We start from the raw sequence: 25686 nt of genomic DNA on the forward strand, positions 1-25686 counted from the left end.
GGCAAGAAGTTATGATGCCGCCAGTTGTCGGGCTCAGGGAATACATAAGCTGGCTCTAGGGTACAACCTGGGGGGTCGGGTTCATGTGTGACTGAATCTTTGGTGGTACGGTCATATAGAAGGTTGAATGGTTTTTTAAAATATACCAATTTATAGAACAGTAATTGATGAATATTTGAATGAAAACACACACACACACACACACACACACACACACACACACACACACACATTCCATTTCAAACTATCCCATCCCTTGTCCTACCTCTTCATCCTCTTTTCTAATCACCCTGTTAAAGAGGAAAGTTAGAGAGAAATGGTGAAACAGGTAAGAGTACATCTCTTGTTACGTAGGAATCGTTTGTAAGTAGAGTCTAGACAAAGTCGTTTTGTAAACAAATCAGTTGCAAGTTGTTTAGTTTATATCTTTCCTACAGAAATCAGTTATAAGTTACTGAGATACGGTCTCTTTTGAGGTGGATTGTTTGTAAGCACTTTTCAATAAGGATTTTACTTGATGAATCAGTTATGGATAACTTCTTTAATTTCTAGATGAACAAGTCATTTAGATAAGCTTTTTGTCGCAAAGAATCAGTCATAAAGATGATTAGTTTCTAGATACGTTTCATATAGACGGATCTGTCATGCTTCAGTAGTTTCTAGATGCGTTTTATCCAGGTGAATCTTTCTTAGTTTTGTAGTTTCTAGATACAGAGAAATAGAGTTATAAGAAGTTAAGATCATTGGTTCTCTTGATATGGCTTTGTCATGGTTTGACCACAGAGATGATTGACCAGGTTCTTAACGGTCCTCTTCATCATCATCATCATCATCATCATCATCATCATCATCATCATCATCTTCTTCTTCTTCTTCTTCCTCGTCTTCGCTGTTTTTTTCTTCTCGTACAACAGACAGTAGTACAATTATCCACGGAAACACCCAACGACCCTCTCCCCATCCCCACCCCCCTGGAGGGAGACGCAAGTGTGTTCTGGCACTCACAACTGCCCAGCAGGTGCCAAGTGCCAAGTGTCTGAGTCTCTCCTGATTGATTAAGGAAGAGAACTTTGGCAAGGAGAATAAATGAGAAAGCAGGGAAGAAATAGATGGTGGAGGAGGAAAAGGTAAGAACTGATGTGGTTAACAGATAGAGATAGAAGTGTAGAATTACTCTAGGAACATAAACACTACATACACTGGTGGGGCCCCAGCGCCTGTGTTCCCTTCTGTCATACAACTTTAAAACTTGTAATTACTCTCAAAGATTCACAATTTCATCACATATTCTGTTCATTCAGTTCCATTGCACTGTAGAAGTTCCTCTGCAGATCGTTTCTTCCACGAGTTGCTTAATTACTTGACGATTCCTCTGTTATCCTGCCTCTCATACTTTCTAAGCACTGTTGGTTCACTGTTGACGTCATCAAACGTAAAACTTAGATATTTTTCCACTAGTGTTTCCTTCTTGTTCCTGGAACTATCTTCGTTGCTGTAGTGGTTAGTGGTTCTTTAGGTGCTGTAACCAAACTTGAGAAGCGTATTCTATTATCAGGATAATGTATGAATTAGATAAATTGCTGATCATTTCCTTATACATGTAATGACAAGCATTTCTGATATTTGCCAGATGACAATGTTTCCTTTACAGTTATCTAAAGATTGGCTCTGGCTACAGGGTAGGTACAATGTCATCTCCATAGTCCCTCTTACATGCAGTTTCCTGCAGTTTATTTCCAGCTTGTTGATGTTTGTATTAAGACCATCTTTCCGCCTCATCTTTATTACTTTGCATTTTATCACTCACTTATCAGAGCAAGTGTAGTTGCCTGAGTCCCCTTGTACGTTAATGTAATTCTCATCACTCTTTACTTCCTCCATGATCCTTGGTATCATCTGATGTCATAATCATGCAGAAGTCCAGTTCTCCTGGAAAATGTATGTGTGTCTGTGTGTCTGTGTGAGTAGTGGCTGAATTAGTCAAACAATATGTCTTTGGAAGTAAGTTGATAAAGAAATGAGAACGAGATTTACTGGTTTTGCAAATACAAGGAATTGATACAAAGAGACAAGTGACCTAACGATATAAGACAAGTTGCCCTTTTGACGGAGATGTTCAAAGAAAAAGTAAACCAAACGTGACCGTAAATATGACCTTGACAACGACTTGGATCAATGTTTATCTTCATGAATTATGTTATAAAGTTTATAAAGTGATGATGCGTGGATGATCTCATGATACCTGCCAGTACTGGTCCTGACGTATCCTTGGTAACTGTAATTCTCCTGTTGTTTACCTGGTACCTGTGATGCTCGTGATGTAACTAGTGATAGATGAGGCTACAAATTATATGTTGACCTTGTATTATATTTTGGCGAGAGCCCAAGAAATAAATGTCCTTCATAAACTACACAACAGAGACTTTTATTATTTAATTAAAAGACTTTTGGCCACATCGTCCATTCCCAACAAGAGAGATGTCTCGTGTGTATGTCATAAACCCAGACAGGTATTTGTTCTTCCTTATATTACGACTTACGTTTCCCAAAGTTAGTAGCTGATGGAACGTCGTCATTCCAATCATCAGTGTTATCATATTCAGCAAGAAGCAACTTAATTATGAGCCATAGGTCTAATGACCTTCCTCACAGGTCACTGGCAATTAAACCCAACAAACCAACCAAGCATAAGCTACATGCATAACGAGAATGACTGTTGTTAGTCTAGGATTACCCTTAACAACTGAAGGTGTTGACGATGGTTCGGTTGTTGGACGTGGCTTGACGTTGACGGCCTCCCATCATCACGTGTGGGTTGACGGCCTCCCATCATCACGTGTGGGTTGACGGCCTCCCATCATCACGTGTGGGTTGACGGCCTCCCATCATCACGTGTGGGTCGGCAACATGAGTGACTCACGCAGAAGACCAACGGGTGATCGGATAGATGATTACCCGGTTATCCAAGGGCGGCGAATCAGATCGCATTGTTAACAGATACACCCACCCTCCTGTCGGCACACCCACCCTCCTGTCGGCACACCCACCCTCCTGTCGGCACACCCACCCTCCTGTCGGCACACCCACCCTCCTGTCGGCACACCCACCCTCCTGTCGGCACACCCACCCTCCTGTCGGCACAAGTGTGTTGACGCACTCACCACCCTGTCAGCCCCAGCCGCTCCTCAGCCAGACAGGAACTCGGCCGGGAGCAAAAACTTGACAAACACTTGCCACCTTAACCCCACGAGCACGACGCATCGGTACGACCCCCGGTTCGTACCGACGCTCAGTCATATTCAGTGGTTGTACTGTCGTACTGCGGGGTCAAAACTAACACTGCATCACCGCAGCTCTGTGTGTGTGTGTGTGTGTGTGTGTGTGTGTGTGTGTGTAAGACGAGGCATCTAGCTTCAGGTGCGTCCATCTGATCCTCCATCGAACGCATTGCCAAGTGCGGCCTGCCCTCGCCCCACATCCCAACACGGCTTCCTCAGCTCTGGCTGACTGGATGTTTATCGAGTTATTTCCGGTCATAACAGCTTTATCTGGGACGATGTTGCCTTATTTAGTATTGTCTTGTTTACGGAAGATATGATGGTAAATGAATCGTTTTTGATTTATGGAACAATGAAGATAATGATGATAGAGTTAATGAAGTTAATGATAATAACCAATAATGATAGTAAGGATAACCTTAAGATAAAACAGAAATAAAGAACAGCATATTTTAAGACATTTTTATTCCTCTATATCTTATAAAAATAATTTACATAAAATCATATGACAAATGTCACCGACCAGCGATAGACAGCAAACAAAACCCTTGTGCAGTATGATAGACAACACAGCAACATCCATACAGCTGGGTTTACCCACGGGGTAAGACAGGTAAGGGGGCTGGTTACCCATGGAGTGAGTCAGGTGAGGAAATGGCTATATAAGAGTTACGTAAGAACGACGGAGATAAATATATAGTAAATATCAACATTTCGACCGGAACTTCACAAAGTTAAGCCACAGAGAACTGTACATAATAGAAGAACATGATGAAACTAGATTCATTACCATAATAGACTGAATAGACACAAGTAGATCAGTGACAGTTAGAAAGTAAACTTCCAACCAGGAACATAGTGGAGGAAGTCGTCTCAACCCCTACGAGATCATCATATTAATTGAATGAACATAGATTGGGTTTTCTCAAGAGTAATGATGTGTATTTGGATACAGGTCATTGAAAGTAGATACAGTTATATCAAGATTTTCAGTTATATCTTTTACATCTACTTACCACCTACAATTACTTACAATACGGAATAAGTAGGTTGAGATGAGAAACACATACTTACGTAAGTTCAGATAATCATATACTCTAATTTTGGATGTATAGTGTGCTAAACTTACAGGCGTAAGGCAAATGGTTCTAGAGGCATCATCCTGTGGGAAGCAGGCAAAGAAAGGTACGTATAGTCTGATAAACAATAGGGAGGGCTAATGTTCCTTTACCATGACATAAACACCAGTCCTTGTATTGTGAAGTGAAAACAAACTTGTCATGATATATGATGCACCACAGGGTCAGTGAGACAACACTCTAGACAAAAGACTGTAGACATCAGACACACCACAACAACCACTGTAACACTTATGATATGAATGAAATATTTTGAAAAATACATTACTCACAGTTTGGTCAAGTATAGTATTTCCCTAAGAGTCTTGGATCAACCAAGCTTTTGGGGGTAATTCAGTTTATGAATCAGCTGACGTAGACAGCAGCCTGAGATCAATGAGCAGAGTGGTGGGAGCTTATGCTGAGGACTACGCATACAACCTCTCAAAGTTGCGTCGCTCGTGGATCATACGCCCCCACCGTGTGTCCCTCAGGACTTTAAGTTCGTCCTCACATACATCAGGGATCGTCAGGCCCAGTTCTGGGTCCTGTACTAGAGACACCGTCGTTGACCCCCGAACTCGTCGCTCAAATTCGATCAACTGAGCGAAGAACCCAGCGTTAGGGCGCACGTTTGAACGTACGCTTCGAACGTGAAGGAAAGCTTGACGAAGACTCATGTCGGCGTATTTGATAAGGTAGGCCAGCACTAGGGCGGGAGATCGGCTCACACCTGCCACACAGTGAACCAACACACGTCCTCCACGGCTACGCTCGTCTTCTATCCTGTCGGAGATCGTATCGAGGTGAGCAGCGAGGTCGGAAGTCGGGGCGTCGTGAACCCTCACAGGGATGACTTCCATCCCGTCCAGGGGAACCACTGGGAGCTCCACAGTGCTGTTTATGACGCAGGTGACGCCAAGCTCCGTCAGACGTGCCTGTCGCACAGCCCTGGCGCCCGACAAGTACAGCCCTTCCATGATGAGGGAGACCTGCCCGGCACGACCCCCTGCAGCAGCAGATTTCTGCCTCCCTGCTCCAGTCTTCTGCTTCTGCTGCTGCTGCTGCTGCTCCATTGACAAGCTACATTGATTCACCATCTGCCAGACCATGAGACTCCTGTTAATTGTGATTATCATCTCTCTATCTATCTGTCTGTGTGTGCACACCATAATCTACCTCTGTAAGTATCTATCTTCATATCCATATGTAAACATTTATAGACTTACTGCCCATGTCATTCATGCATATATTACTTGTTACGGATAGAAAGTTATAATATGTCAACAGATTTATGCGAGTTAATTGTCACCTATATATACATCGAACACATACATATTACGTATATGGCAATGTAGAGTCACCAGAGAGTGGCGACTGTGGACAGCAGGAACAAGTGAGAGGAACACTTACTGTCTCTCTCGTGTGTTCCTCCAGCTCCGCAGACAGAGACACCACAGGAGAACGGCTCAGTTTTTCCGGCATGAGTATGTTTATCTCATGACCTTGAGTCAAAGCAGAGAGACGCCACCCAGATGGGATGACTGGACAGTTGGTGACCTCGCTTCCAACTGATCCGCAGGTGGTTCTTACCTCCACACAAAACCCCGGTAACCACTCCAGCTGCAGAACGTGTCTTACACAAGCTCCTTATACAGTTATGAAGTCCACATAGGAGCTGTTTACAGCCCGCAGAATCATGGAAACGTGTGATTACTGAGGAAAATATTGCAAAGGACGAAAGGTGAGCTCTCCTTCGCTTAGCTTGTGTACAACTGAGGTGTAAGCGGCCCGGGCCCCGTTGTTGAGTTTTCATGCCAGCGGCGCATGCGCAGCGGCTGTGTTGTGAAGGCAGGGCCTCCCAGGTCCCCCCACCTCCCTACCAAAACAAAAATCTTGGCACATCTCCTCAGTAGGGTTCGCCACTTGCCCAGTAATGATATGGATCTCCGCTGGCGGGCAAATGAGAAAAGAATTTTTAATGAGAACTCGGGAGAACTTTCTGATAAGTCCGTATGTGTGTGTGTGTGTACGTGTATATATGTATGTGTTTATCTACGATGTATTTGTTTTTGATACACTGGCGATAACATCTACCTAAAGTTTAGAAAAGTAATGAAAAATTTGTTTTGAGGTTCACTGCCAATTCTGCCGAAATGAACTAAATTCCTTTGTCATTAGTGTAACGCGTTCACTGCTTCGTCACTGCTGGGTACAGAGCGACAAGATCTCTCTGCTCCGTCACCCTCGGGTACACACAAATACAGGGACTCGTCTGTACCTGATAATGATGACATGTTGCAGGAAGGAAAACCTGTTGAAAATGAACAGTATGACCTACGATAGGTCAGTGCTCTCTCTCTCTCTCTCTCTCTCTCTCTCTCTCTCTCTCTCTCTCTCTCTCTCTCTCTCTCTGACCTTTTCCTTACAGCTTACTTTACTGTGTATATGTGTGTTTGTGTGTTTTTGCTTAAGTGTTTAGTTACCTACTTGTTTGTCTTTGCGTATTTGTTCTGGACGAGGAGGGAGTTTTACAGTTTTAGGTCCGCATCTCTTGAACTTTCTCAATCATGATAAAACATTGTAAAGTTGTATGTTTTCTGTGTTCACTGTATCATCACTCACAGTATGTCATCCATCCATCCACTAATCATGTATTACAACACAAGTTCTTTCCATTTTGTCAACAACCTTCATGCTGAATTTCACATTATGGATTCTGGCTGTTTCATCCTTGTATCTTTCGAAGAACTGTTCAATGTTGACTTTATGATACTGGTTTGTAAACTTAAAGGTGTATTGTGTGTGTGTGTGTGTGTGTGTGTGTGTGTGTGTGTGTGTGTGTGTGTGTGTGTGTGTGTGTGTGTGTGTGTGCGGTTACCTATTGGTACTGTTTGGTGAAGGGGGGGAGGCTATACACAGGAGGGATCTCATCTCTTGAGCTTTCTTACTATCATCCATCTTGTTAAACCGTCGTATGTTCTCCACAGTTATTATTTCCTCGTTCAGTTAATTCCATTCATCCAACAATCTTATTCTACTAAAGAACTTCTTTACATCTTGTTCGTTTGAATTCGTGTCTTTGTTTGGAGGTATGTACACATACGCATACATACATGTGTGTGTGTGTGTGTGTGTGTGTGTGTGTGTGTGTGTGTGTGTACGAACAGTGGTAGTCATAAGAGAGGAATGTTGGTGCTGGCAAAGTGCCTATGGTGCCACGGCAGGTGGCTCCTTCACGTGGTAGTGGTGGCACTGATAGTGCCAACACCTTCATCAATCCCCCTCACCCCGTCAACCTCGTCACCACCACCCCAACAACCCCAACAAGACCATACGAACTCAGCCAGCGAACTTACCCGAACCCCGCCAATCCCGCCAAATCCACTACGTCAACCCCGCCATCATGGAGGTTCAGAGGCGAGGGAGATGGTTGGACGAAGGACCGTGAGGAAGATGATATGCAGAATAAAGAGAACCGAACGTGAAGAGTGACCCTGGCAGAGGCAGTGAAGAGTGACCCTGGCAGAGGCAGTGAAGAGTGACCCTGGCAGAGGCAGTGAAGAGTGACCCTGGCAGAGGCAGATATCAGTGTAATAGATGTGAGTGTTGGTGGTTGCCACGTCTGTGTCTTCCCTTCTACAGCTAAACTCAAGAACTCTTTACCTTCTTATGGTTTCCAAAATGATTCAGTCTGTCTTGCTGCAACGTCTGTCATCGCTGGAAGAACACACAACACTTTACTTTTTTCTAATTATTGGTCCAACTCCAGTTGGCGTACCAATACTCGTGACAGGAAAATTCAATTTGATGGTTGAGGAATAGTTTTTCTGAAAGAATATATATATATATATATATATATATATATATATATATATATATATATATATATATATATATATATATATATATACATAAGTGTTACTACACATACCATTTAAATACATCAGTAATGAATGTCATTGTCTTATGAGGCGTTTCGAAACATAGTTCACCAGAGGACAAAGATCTGAGTGAGGCAGTGTGTGTACCGTGACGCCTGCCTTGGTATTCCTCTTCCATTATGTATATATTTAGAAGATTGAAACCATCAACCACGCCCAGTAATGCCTGATGTAACCAACAGGAACGCCTCAAGCATGAACATAAGTATTAAGCTTCGACATAGACGTACCTGTGTTCCTTTCTTTTGTCTCGCTCGACGGGGCAAGGCCGTAAAGCCCCGCTTCTATTTCCTTCATCTTACGTACTTATCTCCGGTATATAAACAGAGGGAATGATAGATATGCGGGATCCACACGTGTCGCAACAGCTGTGACTGTCTCTCCCTGGTTATATACTGCATTGCTTTGTAACAAGTGTCACGGGTGACCTGGAGGGACATTGCTTTGTGCTACCTGTTGTAGGCTGTGGTCTAGGCCGAAGGTACTACAATGCTGTCATTATTGTCATTTTTATAATCATGTGTTACCGGACTCTGCCTACTCGAAGTTACGCAAAGTGAAAAGTCGCCTTTGGTGAAGTTGTATACTAGGGAGTACAGTCTCGTCAAAGAACCTCTCACCCCAAAAGGAGTCTACGTTTCCCTGCTGCTGGCAAGGACGTATCTAGGGGAAATAGCGTCTATGGCAAGCACTAAAATTGCACCCCTGGCTTGATTAAAAATGTACATACATTGGATGTATATGAAATATATACAGAGTAATTATCGTTTAGTTGTCTTTATCACATTTATTTTAGCTGTTAAATGAAGTCAATTTTGAAATATTATCTGCTCCTTTGCATCGTATCTACTGGGTATTATTAGTAACTGAGAGCATTATGATATATTTTTCAAAATCATTTCAAGTATAGAAGTGTTTGAATATCAGATCTTTCAATTCTGAAACAAAGTTTTTGGAGCTAAAGCTACCCTGAACTATTACCTTCAATTTTTGGTATTTTCCTCAGAAAAATAGATTTCCTTTAAAAACCTCATTATAAGAAATATTTTTCATGCTGAATACAAATCTGGTGTTAGAATATCGTTTATTCGTCTCTCTGACATTCAATTAAGCTGTTAGATGAATTCAATTTTGAATATTTTCTGATCCTTTGCATCGTATTTACTGGGTATGTATGGGTGACTAAGAGCATTATGATGTATTTTCCATGATTATTTCAAGTATAGAAGTGTTTGAATATCTTATCATTCAATTCTAAAACAAAAATAGATTTCCTTTAAAAACTCATTATAAGAAGTATTTTTCATGCTGAGTACAAATCTGATATTAAAATATCGTTTAGTCGTCTTTATCACATTTATTTTAGCTGTTAAATGAAGTCACTTTCAAAATATTATTTGCTCCTTTGCATCTGATTTACTTGGTATGTTTCAGTAACTGAGAGCATTATGATATATTTTCCATGATTATTATTGTTATTGTTATTATCATCTTTATTATCATTATTACCCTTCACTTTCTTTTTCTAGAATGCTATAGCTTTGTGTAGTCCATTACAGCATGCTATATCTCTGGGTGATCCTTTATGGGATGTTATAGCTTTGGGTGATGTGCTATAGGATGCTGCAGCTTTGGGTGATGTGTTATAGGATGCTGCAGTTTTGGATGATGTATCAGTTTGAACTGAGATTGTCCAAGGTTCATAAGTTACGTGACTGCTGGAATTAGTTCTTCGTTTATATTATGTAATTGCATGTGGGTCAACTTTTTGGAAACCAATGAATATCCCTAGTCTTCAAATTGTGGTTAACCTCCACTTGTTTATGGGCAATAGATTACAGTTTAAACGCTCTAGGATCTAGGTTAGAAGCTATACGACAGTAGCCACAAACTACAAGTAACTGGTCACAAGACACAAAGCATGCTGGAGGGCTTTAGCTACAGGCATCTGGTTTTGTAATGTGACTTCCTTCCCTCAAACCCACGCATTATCTGGTGGCTAACCGCCCAGCTAACCCAGTGTGTTTATACTCTGATGACCAGCATTGCTGATGCGAACACCCCACTATCTACATACAACAGGGTACTTACTCCTGTAGCACAGGGCGAGCATCCCTCTCTATACATACACAGACTCGATACTGAGAGGTGAGAGGACGAAGACACATAGGAGAGTGGAAAGGAGATAGAGCAGGTGTATGTATAACGAAGGGAATGGAAGATACGCGGGCACAGGGAAATAGATCACGTATGATGATGGATGGAAAATGGTTGAATAGATGAGGAAGAGGAAGGGAAGATTGGTGAATAGAGGAAAGCAGCTCTTCTCTCGTGGCAGTGCTAGCTACACTCGTTATACCCCTCACACACACACACACACACACACACACACACACACACACACACACACACACACACACAGGGAACCCATAGCAATCTACGTTCAGAAAACTCACCCCACAAGGCAAACTGAATTTGAAATATTTAGAGTTAGGAGACGCTATATGTTGCAGACGTACATCATGCTGATGGTGGCTTTAGTGAAAACGGATGTTGTTGGCTAGATTGATGACACCTACAGCAGCGCTGACTTCCTGGGAGTATATGGCCCATGTGGGCTGAGGTACCTAATTAGTTGTACTAGCCTGAGGTTCTGTAATCATGTGTATCATGATGAGCTGGTTTACCGTGATGTAAGCTGATGATGCCCAGGTGTAGAGTGTAGGTTGTCTTATGAGTGTCGACAAGGATGTAGAGAGGAGTTTTTGTAGGTGTTGGCATGGGTGTAGATATAATCAAGGTGTCGAAAGACAGTGATCTATGTGACTGTATCTGATTCTTTTTCGTTGTTGTCAGCTGATCAAAAACATTTTGGGTTAACTGCCTTTTGATTCATCTTGAATATGGAGATGTAGTCCTCATCTTTTGTCTTACAACTAATCCAGGTCTTCCTTTAATAAAGTTTTTTCTAGTCACTTACTGTGGATTTGTCTGTTTACATTTTTCATCCTGACTGTACGTAAGCACAGGTGGTTTGACTTTTTCTCACCACACGTGTGGTTGACGTCCTCTGCCACGTGTGCTCCAGTCCATCTCTGACACACACGACCAGGTGGACGACAGAGGCGTGGTCGAGCTATCACTTGATAACAATGATTTACGTAGCCATCAACTTACGTCATAGTAAATCACTATCTTACCATGTTCTTATCCCCCCCCCCCCCTCCCCACCGATTATCATCTAAACTTATCTAGTTCTTATCCTCAAATTGTTTAAATCCACTACGTTGTGTGGACATTGTATTGTCAATGAGAGTAACCTCTCACCCACTCTTGCTAAGACAGGCTTTTAGAAATTTTCACATGAAAATGTGTATAGTAAGATGTTGTCTATATTGTGTGTAGGTTTAGTCTGGGAAGTGTGTCTACCACACTTGTTCTTTGTCTTGCTTTACCACACGTTCTTGTGTACCTGTGTCACACATACTGCAGTTCTCCTACACAATACACAGCATCAGAAGTCTTATGATTATAGTCTTTTAATCTTTCCATTTTACGTTCTCCTTACCTACATAAGGACTTCAAAAACAACTAAATGTACAGAATAAATATTAATTAATGATGAAGCTGACCTGCAGCATAAATATTTAACAATAACAAGGATATATATATATATATATATATATATATATATATATATATATATATATATATATATATATATATATATATAAGCATCGTAGTTTGTATTTGAAAGAAGCTAGAGAAGGAAGTGAAAGAACTTTCTTTTATACGATGAAGGAAAGAAATTTTTAAAGAATTATCGGAAAAAAGTTTTTACCATAAGTGATGAGATGATGGAGGAGCAGGGAGGCGTGACTGCTTCAGTGCACTGATATAAGAACATGAGAACCAGAGGCAGGAATAAGGAGAGAATGGACGAAATACGGACTGTGGCTGCAACAATGAAGCTGCGCCGCAAACAGTTGATGAAGAATTTGATCTAGGACGACCAAGAGACATCCTGAAGATCTGAAAACATGAGAGGTAGATGTTGTAAGCCACTTATAAACTAAATCTGAGTCTGACACATCATAACACCACATTACACATCATCACACCACATTACACATCATCACACCACATCACTCACATCACACCACAGTGTACATATATGAAACTGTCTCTAACAAATCCATTCTAAACTTCAGTCTGTCGACCAAGAATCCATCGCATCTCACGTTCCTCACATTTGATTCAGAAGAAATCTTGAAGTTCAGGTTGTGTTGTGGTTGTGGTAACAGGAGAAGACCGCAGGGATACCACAGTCATGGGTTTCATGACGTCCTCACCCAGGTCATCCATGAACGGGGAAGCGACAAACACGGGTTGGAAAGCGTCGTCCGCGTTTTTCCCTTCCTGAGGACTTGGTTTGAAGTCGAAACTTGACTTGATCTTCTTTTCTGGCGGTTTAGTATGTGGTGGTATGAAGATTCTGTGGGGCTGTGGTGCGGGTCTTGGATGCTTCTGGGGACGCCGTGTACTGCTGAAGACCCTGCCTGGTGTCAGGTTAGGCCAGCTCCCGACGACTGTAGGTTTTTTCGTCTTGACGGGCTTGAGAGGCGGTGGTTTGGTCGTTATGGGATGGGATGAGACTGGACCTAGTGAAGTGAGTCGAGGAAAAGATGGACGCGATCTATCTGGAGCCGACGGGGTCGCGACCGTGTGGCTGTGAGGCTTGACGCTGTTGCTAGAATGATGATTCTTAGGTCTCACGAACTGGTAGGGGAAGGTCGACGCTGGCTGAACCGGGACGATGGAGGAAGATGGCTTTCGGTGGCACCGGAGGAGGAGGAGGAGGAGGACGAATAGAAATTAGATGATTCTGGGATTGCTGGGCGAAGGAATCGGGCGGGGGAGGGACCTCTTGGGAGGCCGGAGCTATGACCAGGACATTCTGATGCGCAGGTTTGACCCCTGGAATGTTGGGACGAAGCGACCCTAACGACTGAGGATTCTGATGAGGTGATGAGAAGTGTGGGACCCTTGGGATCTTCCTCACACCCACGTGATTAAGATGGACGGGGCTGGTGGTGTCTCCTCGGCGCTTTGGGAAGAGAATCTGAGGCGGCAGGAGTTCTGGTCGCAGGCTTGAGTGAGAGGGAGGCCTGTAGCGCCTCTTCTGCTGCTGCTCCTGCCCCACGTCAAACAACCCCGACAACTTCTGCAGGAAGAATAGGTCACTCTCCCATAGCCCTCTGTCCTCTCGAAGCTCAGACGGTTCCTCTGGTGCATCCTCTGGTGGCTGGGAGTCGGGGAAGAATATCTTTCCACCGTTGACCTGGGTAATGTTCAGAACATTAGTTAGTATTCAGGCTGCCATGGAACAATAAACAGCAAATTAACGAATACATAAGTAAAATGAATAACACTGCGAACGAGAAGTCACGTTCGACGAGGTTGTATTATCTTTAGAGAACAGGAAAGAGTACAGCGCCGTCAAGGACTTTCTCTCAACTCGTAGGAACCTACCTTACCCTGCTCCTGAGTGGGACGGTCTTAAGCTATAGGATCCCCACCAACAGGGTCCGAGGTTTAAATAAAGGTAACTCTGGTATTACTTTAGTGGATGCAGTCCCGCCTAAACGATGCTCAGTACCACATTCTTCGCAGCAGACCTCTCCCACCCAAACCACTCCAAAACCATCCACCATCCCCCAGGCACAAATAAATAGCTGACCTCTACATCACACTTCTGCATAAACACACACACACACGTACATATATATATATATATATATATATATATATATATATATATATATATATATATATATATATATATATATTATAACGGAAAACATATGTCATCGTTTATCATAAATTACTATGTATTATGAATGATTTTTGCGATGTTGCGTTCAGTTATGGTGTTCCCCGAGGAGGTGTAAAGAGAAAGCCAGTTCTACCCTGGGTGGTGAGGCCAGGTGCCCGCCGCCAGCTATAGGAGAAAGTTCTCGCCCTACCCACTGTTGGCGCCTGAGTGATGAGAGACTGACGTAGAGGGACATAAACGACGAGTGAGTACAACAGAGGCGGAAAGAAAGGGACGTTGACATAAAGTGAGACTTGGGTGTGTGAGGCAAGACTAACCATGGCCATGAAGGGATGTAACGAGGACTGGATCGGGTACCAAAGGCTGGAGGAGGTTACCAAGGACTCGAGGGGTAGCAAGGACTGGAGATTGGAGGAGTCTGATCTTAACAATGGGCGTGTGTGATATGGGATTATGGAGCACATAGTCATGGAAACTGAATGTCAGAAGATAAAACAGTTGGAAGTAATAAAGTTTGTTTGAAAATACGAAGCAAGAAGGATGGAGGAGGTGAGTTGTGTGTTGAATAGACACAGATTGAAGAAGATTCGAACCTTAGTAAGCAGATTAATTAGTCTCAGTCAGACCTGCGTTTATCTACCGTCTTAGTGATGCGTCTCTGCAGACTTACAAGAGGCGTATATCATGGCTGAATTACTTCAGTTTATGGATGCAATAACCGGGGTCGTTTCTGAACCTCAACAAGATTCTCTCATGAATAAAATTTGTCAAAGCTCCTCATCTTATAGGCCTATAGAGACCCAATCTTCTAAACCTACATAAAATTTCCCCCTTTGGACTAACAGAGGCTCCTCATCTAGGCCGTATGAGCCAGTAGAGGTCTGGGGTTACAGCGGGATGAATTCTCGACCTCAGAGCATCAGGTTGTGCTGTGGTTAGCGTCACAGTGTTTGTGAATCATGGAAACTAGAAACCTATTATGCTTCTTAGGTTGACGTTACTGTACCATGAAAATCGTTAAGAGATGTTGGACTGTAAGGACGATAGTAAACTCTCAGAGATTTCTTTTAATGCACCAGTATATCAACCATTCCATTTTCCTGTAAAATGAGGACTGAATTTTTATTGTCTCAGCTAGGTATTGAGTTGACTTGTACGGCAGTTGCTAGTGAGAGTTCCTCTCACATTGTTAAGCTGAGAGAACTCATAAAGCAGAGTAATTTCCTGAACCAGCTGCAGAGTCAAGAAACCAGTTTCCCACAGAACCAGACCAACAACAAGGCAAACTCAGTCATCATGAAGGGTGAACACGAATTCCCTTCACTCCATCAGCCCTCGGCTGAGTCATGATCGATCATCTCGGTCTGTGGCTCGTAAAGATTGATCATCCCTGTCTGTGGCTTGTAAAGGAAATCGTCGTCACAGAGAGAGAGAGAGAGAGAGAGAGAGAGAGAGAGAGAGAGAGAGAGAGAGAGAGAGAGAGAGAGAGAGAGAGAGAGAGAGAGAGAGGTCAACTTCGGCAGCACTGTACACTGTGGTCGAGAACCATCTCGTTCCGAAGAAGTCAGTCATTACCCATCGACATCTCCGTCTGTACGTAGAAAATACATTGGTGTTTGCAAAGTAGATGTGCTGTTGTCTGGGTCGCATAATACAGTTTTGTGAACCAGAAAACCTCCCTGTGAGTGAACCAGAAGGCTTTCCTTTTCTCTTTGGAATAGAATACCATTCTGTGTTTTGTGTGGAACAGAATTTCTTCCTGTGTGTGTAAGGGAATATCTTTCCTTGCGTGGAACAGAATATTTTCCTTTGCGTGGAACAGGATAACTTCATGTGTGTAGAACATAATATCTTCGCGTGTGCGGAACAGAATTTTTTCCTTTGTGTGAAGCGAATCACTTCATATGTGTCGAACAGAATACCTTCGTGTGTGAAACAGACCGTGATATTGTGTCAGCTGCCATGAATGAGTGTTTATGAGGGAAAGTGTGTGGTAACTGGTGCAGACTGTAGGGTTGACTGGATTATAGTGCATACAGGGAATACTTCCTGGTGTCGTGTGTGTGTAATTTTGTTATATATGTAACTATGGTATCATATTCTGAATTCTCAAGCTCATAACATCATACTAAGTTAAATTTCATATCCTTTTTCTCTGTTTACATATGTGCCAGTTATAGCCAGCAAACGACAAGTATCTAACGTAAAGTACCACCACGAGAGTGGGGGACTGATCACCACAAACAACTATGTAAAACTTACTGGAGCTAACGATAAGATTATAAACACATACATATGATCGTAAAGGTATCTGGCAACTGTATCTATGTTCTCTTAACTTCTATGTTACTGCAGACATAGATTTGCCAATATCATTTTTTGTCTTGTTTGCCTTGTAAGAAATAATGAAAGGTTTTATGTAACTATCATGACTGATGATCATTCTGTTTAATGACATTTTATCATAAAATTTGTAGTGATAGAACAATATTTATAGTATAAGAAAAAGATGCAAAATCGTCCAAATCAACCTTATATTTACGTAATGATTTGTGAATGATCAATTTTGCGTGACTGTCCTTCTTTGCGTGCATGGTATCCACACACACACACACACACACACACACACACACACTAACACTGTGTGCGTCCGTATATATAAGTTTGCGATGTGGTATGTGTGGCTAGGGGCTTCTCAGAAACGCTGGCAACCCGCCGGATCAGCTGGGTTCATGCGGCCCTCCCCCCGTTTTCTATTAGAAGCCGCATCAGCTGATTCTGATTCAGTCTCTCATTCCATTTTCTATAATAGGAGACGGGACAAGGGGAGACTAAAATACCTAGCCGTCTCATCTCCTAGCCTTCCATAATGCTTGCAATAGACTTACGTTACACTCACAGCCAACAAAAGAACAAATTGACAAGTAAACCACAACACTGGAGCGCCCTTGGCCAGCTTCAAGCAAGAATTAACAAGTCTTGTAATTACCATTTTTAGCTTTTAGATAATTGGATGTGAATATTAGTGCGTACACAGAGAGTATGTGACTGCAAAATGATGTTAACCAAAGTAATTATCATAGAAATTTCTGAACAGTTTCATGTTTTACATGTCGTATTTTATGGTGACTTACTTGGATTTTTCGCTTTATTGAAATTGCTGATCATATGGTATACGTAATCTGGGGAACATATTATAGCACTTTATGTTGTTCGGAAAAGCCATTATAGGTTTATGGAAGGCAGTTTGATTGCATTTTCGTTGACAAAAGTATTGTAGGACATATAGATATTTGGATGGCATATATACAGATTTTACGAAGGCTTTCAACATAGTTTCATATAAGAGACGGATGAATGATGTAGCAACAGGTACTGAGGCTAAGATTGCAAGTACTGATGCTGAATAACAAGTTCTGAGGCCAAGAAAAACAAGCATTAAGGAAAAGAAATCATGACGGTGAGAAAGTGCAGGTGAAGTGGTGACTCAGGTCTGTGAAGTACGTGTGAAACTGGTGAAGAACATTTAATGGAAGAGAACCTGAAGAACAGAGAAGCAGATATGATGAACAGGAAATAATCCCTGACAGCAACAACACACTGAACATACTCAGTATTCTGTGTTGATCCCCCGAGGGAGGTGACCCCACCCACAACACGGTGAGGTGTCTATACTCGGACATGTATACCCGTGTTCATATGTATTCACACACACACACACACACACAGATGTCAACACACGTGCCTGTACGCATGTACAATCATACACCTCTGCTTTGAGCTGCACGAGTTGAGATCCATCACCCCCTCCCTCCCTGCCCCTTCTTCTAGAACCACACTTCGCTGCCAGCCGCTCGAGCACGTAATAACAGCGGGAGAACCACATTCCATCCTCTCTACCAGTTCGGCCGCAACACTAGAATTAAGTGAAGTATTCCCTCAACACGTCACTACTGGAGGACATCCGTCTTGTATTGTGAGCCAGATTTTACATGATCGAGTAAGTGAGTGAAGCAGAGCTGACCCCAGGGGAAGGTTTGGAATGTTCCGGTTTCTAACCCAGTGGTTAAGGGGAACAGGCGACGCCATGACCTCAGAACCATTAGCCACTGGCATCCCGGCAACAAGAAAGTGAAAAGGAAACGAGCAAATCCGGTCTCTATGGCTCGATCTTCCCACGTCAAATTCAACCTCAAAATCAAGTTCCAGATCATTGTCGTGTGTGGCTCACTCTCATGTGTGGCGTTGATTTTTTTTTACAGGTGAGAGAGTGAACATGGTAAACACTAGGGAAGTCCACTGTAAGATATTTAGATCTTGCATAGTATATTCAGATTACACACACACACACACACACACACACACACACACGCATACAGTTATATGGAAGATGAAATGTTCACATAACCTATGTAGCGGAAATCTAAACATAAATCAGATTTTTCACCTACCCTTTACACTTCCACATGCTATTGTGTTAAGACCATACATAGATAGATAGAGAGAGAGTTGGAGAGGATAACTCTTGCAGATATATCGCTCCCTACTAAGGATGTCGAATGCTATAGCAAGGCAGCTTGGAGTGTTGACGACCACTCAGACAATAGTTGCACGATGCATAAAAGTTTACAAAACCCTCACAACTTGTTAAGATCACACACACCCCAGGCCTCAGGCCAAGCTTCAGCAGTGTTGGGATCCCTGATATCCCAGAGCGAAGAAGGGACGTGCTAGAAGCATTCCTCTCTTGTTTACATGTTGCGCTCACGGAAGCGGACATGATCAACGCAGTTGCAACCTCTCCTAGTGTTCTACTGACCCAGGATATTGTCTAGTACTACCCTGACTCCCTGCTGTAGTATGATTATGTTGTGTTTCCCTACTAGGAAAAGAGCTAGCAAACATTAGTCTTTTGTTATCATAGTCTCATCTGATTCTTGCAGAAATGTTTCAAAAAGATAGAATGTTAAAGTATATGACAATATAATGATACATTTAGAACACATTTAACATGTGACTTAGATCAACGTTTTTCTTGTCCTTAAGATTAAGATTAAATTGAAATTCACTTTTTATCTCAGTTCAACACAAGGATACAGGCTACTGTTTGGTATACGGGTATATAACGTGTAAAGTGACGTACGTACATTATATGACAAGTTAAGTAGGAAGACGAAAACCTTTCTGAAGACAGACAGGGAGAGATGAAGAAACAAAAAGACGTAAGAAGGAAGATAGTAGATGAAGGCAGGTAAAGCATGGGAGGGGTAAAAGGGCTATATTGGAAGTGAGGACGATAAGAGAGAACAATAGATAAGGTGGATATGAAAAGCTAGCCAGAGGGCAGATGAGGGAGGAAGGATAAGTGGTACAAGGTCTTCTGAGCTGGGCGGGCCAGCAGAGGCCGGCGTCAGGCAGTCAGCTAACGTCAGCCGAGTGATTGTTATGTAGGTCGTCAGAGGGCAGCTCTCACCCTACGACCCCACGACCCTCTAAGCACGACCCCCTCTCCCCTCCACACACACACACGCCTCGCTGCTTAAGCCCCTTGTACAGGATCCGTCTAGTACCTGTCTGTCATCAGCTCCCATACATACTCGCAACATTCACTGGACAGCTTCCCTACACATACAACACTGGACAGCTTCCCTACACATACAACACTGGACAGCTTCCCTACACATACAACACTGGACAGCTTCCCTACACATACAGCACTGGACAGCTTCCCTACACATACAACACTGGACAGCTTCCCTACACATACAACACTGGACAGCTTCCCTACACATACAACACTGCACAGCTTCCCTACACATACAACACTGGACAGCTTCCCTACACATACAACACTGGACAGCTTCCCTACACATACAGCACTGGACAGCTTCCCTACACATACAGCACTGGACAGCTTCCCTACACATACAACACTGGACAGCTTCCCCGCACATACAACACTGGACAGCTTCCCCGCACATACAACACTGGACAGCTTCCCTACACATACAACACTGGACAGCTTCCCCGCACATACAACACTGGACAGCTTCCCCGCACATACAACACTGGACAGCTTCCCTACACATACAACACTGGACAGCTTCCCTACACATACAACACTGGACAGCTTCCCTACACATACAACACTGGACAGCTTCCCTACACATACAGCACTGGACAGCTTCCCTACACATACAACACTGGACAGCTTCCCTACACATACAACACTGGACAGCTTCCCTACACTTACAACATTCTGATAATGCCCAGCCGTTAGAGGGTTCCCCGCATACACACTCTTGCTCTAATCAATATTCAGTTGACCTGAATGAGTAAGACAGTTACTGGTTGTAGTGTTCGCCAAACCAGTTACATGAGAAACACTCCAACAGGACAGATTAGAAACTCAAAAAGACATCCTACAATAAAGACATCTTACGATAAGACATCCTACGATAAAGATATCCTATAACTGATAAACTGTGAAAGTTTATCACTGACAAGTTTACCAGTTATGAACCGGGTTATTATAGACCACAACATTTAGATTACAATGCACAAATGGCAACGGACTTATGTGACAATCGTGAACTATCACAGTCAGAACCTGACAATCACAACACAACAGTTTACGTCTTGAGCACGACGACGGTACGACCTTGAATTGTACGACCTTTGATTACGACGGCACGACCATTGGGTATGTTTGACTTGCCAAACGATCATATCCAAGGCTCGTGTTGTCGTTCCCAATGGTCAAACTGTCGTGTTCAAGGGTCTTACAGTCGTTCTCAATGAGAAGACTAAGAGAGGGAACAGAGAGGTTTCCAGTATGTATGTCACATATGACATATATCACATATCATGACATATGGAAGTCATAATAATTCGTAGTCAAAACCGTGACAGTAATAAGTACAGCAGTGAAATGAGGGTAGTGCCATCACGTGACTGGCAGTGACGAGCACGTAAGCCCACAATGCTTAGGTCACTGTTACTTGACAGTAATTACCATGATTTGTACGCACAAAAAGTCTTACAGGTGACGTCATCTTCTACTATAAGAGCAGACCCACAACAGATGGTGTAGTGCCGACCTCACGTGTTCTGATAAGTTTGTCATTTGAAAGTAGGACAAAAATAACCGTTGTGGCATGACGCTCATAAGTGTGACGGTAATATGTATGTCAATATGAGAGTCACAGATATGAAAGCCTCAGATTGAGTCTGGTTAGTACCCAGGGACATGACCTACACGAGAAAATTGTCACCTTATATATATATACATGTGTGTGTGTGTGTGTGTGTGTGTGTGTAAATTACGTATACCAAAACTAACACTCCCAAACATCACTAAATTTAACAGGAATTTCGAGTTAAAATACACATGGCAACAGCCTACCTGCAGGGCATACGAGATCAGTTAAGTCATGAACACAGGTGGACAACTGTACCTAACTCCACACAACAACACCAGATGTGTGTCTTTGAACTACAGACTATTTTCTGCATGCACGATGACCTTCCTGCACAATGAAACATTCACTACAAATGTATGATAACTTCATGAAAATCTTGTTAGCGGTGCTGGAGGTACAGCCGGGATGTTCAGCACTGTTCTAAATTTTTGGCCGACCCTCTGAGAACAGTTCACTTACATCTCGGACACAGCCACAAGCAACGGCAGACCAAGAGAAAACAATGACTCGACCAGAAGCTATCACAAGTAAAGCTCCGCCTCCAGCAACAGGCGGAGAGAGCGTGTCTTCGGCAGGTGTTCTTGATGAGTAAGAGGTCTTCACTATCACGTTAAAGGCTGGACCTGTATTACGAGCATGGCAGGAATGCAGATATATCTGATAATCGTAGCGGAAATAGATAGGAAAAGTAAAATGTGAAAAAAAGATATTTATATATAGTGTTGACAATGTCTTGTGCCGTAGTTACAGAAGCTTTAGATAAATTTGCCACGATTCATGATGTGTATGTTGGAGGTCAGAGTTAAAGGTTCATTGCAGTAAATGTAGAGGTCACTGTTATAACACATCCTTCCACTGTCTACAGTCGTCAGGGGTTCCTCATGTCTTCGGTTTGCATGCATTTGTATAAACCAACGTCAGTCACACAATACACTCGCACCTACTACACTGTACACTACACAAGGCGCAAAGTCCTGATGAGACACCCAGGAGAACGAATGAGGGTGTGGGGACCCACCTTTGGGCACCCCAGGTATAGCACGGTCGCGGCGATGAAGACACCAAGGCGCGTCATCCTCAATCGAAAGCTGGCTCCCTACTGGTACGCTGAGGCCCTGTGTCGCCGACCTGCTTCCTCCCAGGTGTTCCAGCGGTGGTGTCCTCCACCACCACCACCACCACTCCACCAGTCTCCCCCTTGTTGGCGCAGAGTGTACACAACCAATGAGGGACTGGTGGACAGAGGGAGACAGTGCCCCGACTATTGACCCTACTAATCATACGTGTTCGATCATCTGGCGCTCCTTGGATTATGCTTATTATATTGTCTCTTACATCGCATTGTGGTAACCCTTTTAATTGGACGGAAAGACCATTCAGCACGACGTTACGACCCTTGAGTCTGATAGTCTGGCTTTTGACCTGACCCATGACGGGCAATCAAACGCCAAGCATTCATACCCAGTGGTCTTGTCCGGTGATCGTACCATCGTGTTCGAAAAATGAAGGTAATGACTGTATGACTGTAGCGTCCAGGGCTTCACTTCCTGCAACACTGATCTGTATTTGTATGATGATATCTTACTAGTGTGTGGCATCCTACATCTACCACTTTATGTGTGTGTGTGTGTGTGTGTGTGTGTGTGTGCATATGGTTGTGGCTGTATGGAAGCCTTTCTTATATTTAAGGTTCAGTCACGGACAAAAGTCTACATCTTGGTTATACCTTGCTTGAATTACGAAAAGGGTTTAGAGAGGGGGAGAAATAAAAGAGGTAAGAAAATATTTCAAGTGTTTTGGAAGAAGTGAAAAATCTACCTTTGAGACTGGCACGACGTAGTTGTTAGGAAAAACGGGAGAAGGCATAGGGTTCCAGCAGCTTTTAAATGATGTAAGAGAAACAATATCATAACGACCCATCCATGAGGTGGCAACAACCACACAGTGATCATGCAGTTTACCGAGTATCACTTGGTCGAGCCAATGATGAGGGCTTACACGTAGCCAGCTCTCGGGAGCAGTAACCAAAGTAATATCTATAGAAGAGGGAAAGTGAACCAACACGGTGGCGGTACCGGGCAAGTCAGTCGAGTCTCGAGGTCAGACTGGGTGAGTTGAAAAGTCGGATTGCTTTGGACTCGACTCCGTCCATTATGTATGTAGAACCGGAACCTCAGATATGTGGAGCAGTACTTCATGCAAGGACGGATCAGAACCTTGTATAATCTGAGTAACTCTTAAGATGAGAAGAATTTACGGCCGACTTAACTGTTTGTGCAGTCTGTGATCTCCAAGACAGCGATGCAGAATATGTTTATTGTGATGTGTGGTAAAATTACAGATCCGTCTAAAGAGATGGGAAAGTTGTAAGAAATCTTAGCAAGAGAAATGGACAGAAATTGTGATTTAAAGGTACTAACTTAACCAGTTTGCGTCTCCACCACTATGTGTGTAGTCTTATCCAAGCTTATATTGGAAGTTTTGACGACGAAATGGAGATCGAGCGAGAGAGGATGGAGCAAACTTGAGGGAAGTGGAGAAATGCAGCGGTGAGTCGCTAGCGTATGAAGCATCTGGTATCCTAATGTTGAAAGAAAGTTGTTGATTGGAGGAAGATTGTAGGGCAGAGAACGAAACCCCTGAGGGACACTGCTGTTGTTAGGGAAAGAGGAAGAGGTTGATCCATGAACAATTACGGAGATAGATCGACCAGGGGAGAGGATAGAGACTGGAACAAAGTGAAGGAGGTAAGCCACAAGAGGGGAGCTTGGAGGTAAGACCCTGGTGTCATAACCCCCTCAAAAGCATTTGATACAAACTACAATAGACTCTTTTCCAAAGTATCAGAGACTTTGTTAAAACTTCATTGGAACCTTTCTGTAATTCATGACAGAACCACATGTCTCTCAAAGCAACTGTCGTATTGATGGTCTGGGGTGTGTTGTGTCATCTATACTTACACAACCTTGGGGTCCCTTTAGCTGGGCTCGGACAGGATCGAGGCTGCACTCCACACACATGTTTGTCAGAATGTATCATAAAAGATAGACAAAGATCAATACTTACTGATAACCTGATTCTTCATGTGCATCAGTGACCCTGAGAGTCGCGCCTCGTCATCTCATTATTCCAAAGAACCAAATTATTTCTATGGATGATGTGTTAAGACTTCCTGTGAAAAGTTCACTTCTCGCCTCCGGGCGTATTCAAAGCAACTCTCTCTACTCATTATCTGATGGTAATCAACCTTGATTAGGAATAGAGAATACTTAGCATACGTTAGTTACATGTCTATATTGAAATCATCGGAATATAAAGAGGAGGAAAGTAATTTTGAAGTTAGATATCATCACTCAACCACAAGACAAGTGTTAGTCGACCACAAGACAAGTTTCAGTCGACCTCGGGTGTGTTCAGTCGACCTCGGGTGTGTTCAGTTGACCTCAAGTGTCAGATAAAAAAGAAGAAAGTCGAGTGAGGCCAGCAGCCACAGTGACCCAGAGCCAAGGTCATCCAGTGAAAGAAGAAAGTATCTGACCTCACATATTGTTACTTTCTCTCTGACACTTGTGACACAAAACGTTATATGATCTAGACTGAAGTATCCCATGTTCTTCCTTGAGGTGACACAATTTGTCACACAACACGAAGAGACATTTCTCTTTAATATTCTTTCTAAGGTTAACACGAATTGGCATCTGACACAAAGAGAACCGAATTTTTAGTGCATTTTCTCTATACCCTTGACGTAAGGTGTCATATGAAACACATTAGGACTGATCATTTACTGGAACTTTTAACGTACAAAATATATACGCAAATGTATATCATCAACGGATTATATTACAGCCGTAATGAAAATGCATTCCCAGGTAACCCACACACACACACACACACACACACACACACACACACACACACACACACACACACACACACCTAGCGTAGGCTGCGATGTGTGTGTGTGTGTGTGTGTGTGTGTGTGTGTGTGCGTATATAGGAGTAATGACGTGGTACATATATACAAAATTGATATACTGACAGTACGAGTGTAAAACTCTCTGTAACACACACATAGTTATCTCTCTGTTTCTTGGTTTTCTGTGTCACTGTAGGAGGCGTGCCTGTGTCACTGTAGGAGGCCTGCCTGTGTTACTGTAGGAGGCCTGCCTGGAGAAAGCATCAGGCTGCCTGCAACATAATAAAGCGGATCCACGACTCTAAAAGTAAAAGTCTGAGATGAAAATTATTTCAAGTGACCAACCGACGCAGAGAGTTTCCCGGACAGGTTGTGTGTGTGTGTGTGTG

At 43.0% G+C, this 25686-nt stretch overlaps 1 protein-coding gene and 1 pseudogene across 1 annotated transcript; both read right to left on the reverse strand.

Annotated features, from left to right (window-relative positions):
• Positions 1 to 3728: 3728 nt before the first annotated feature.
• On the reverse strand, positions 3729 to 6180 carry LOC139757274 (dual specificity protein phosphatase 18-like). Its single transcript, XM_071677621.1, has 2 exons — positions 5810 to 6180; positions 3729 to 5496 (listed from the first exon to the last, which is right to left on the reverse strand). The coding sequence occupies exons 1-2, from the start codon at positions 5879 to 5881 to the stop codon at positions 4825 to 4827; spliced, it is 744 nt and encodes a 247-aa protein (XP_071533722.1). The 5' UTR covers positions 5882 to 6180; the 3' UTR covers positions 3729 to 4824.
• Positions 6181 to 12054: 5874 nt separating this feature from the next.
• Positions 12055 to 22501, reverse strand: LOC139757275 (uncharacterized; annotated as a pseudogene).
• Positions 22502 to 25686: the final 3185 nt, after the last annotated feature.

Source organism: Panulirus ornatus, chromosome 25, assembly GCF_036320965.1.
Source record: "Panulirus ornatus isolate Po-2019 chromosome 25, ASM3632096v1, whole genome shotgun sequence".
Taxonomy (NCBI): domain Eukaryota; kingdom Metazoa; phylum Arthropoda; class Malacostraca; order Decapoda; family Palinuridae; genus Panulirus; species Panulirus ornatus.

Excerpts from the sequence above, each read along its gene's own strand:
- LOC139757274 (XM_071677621.1), bottom strand. The coding sequence starts at position 5,881 with ATGCCGGAAAAACTGAGCCGTTCTCCTGTGGTGTCTCTGTCTGCGGAG. Across the intron at positions 5,497-5,809 it reads AGGAACACACGAGAGAGACA|ATGGTGAATCAATGTAGCTT; the intron begins GTAAGTGTTCCT and ends ATGGTCTGGCAG.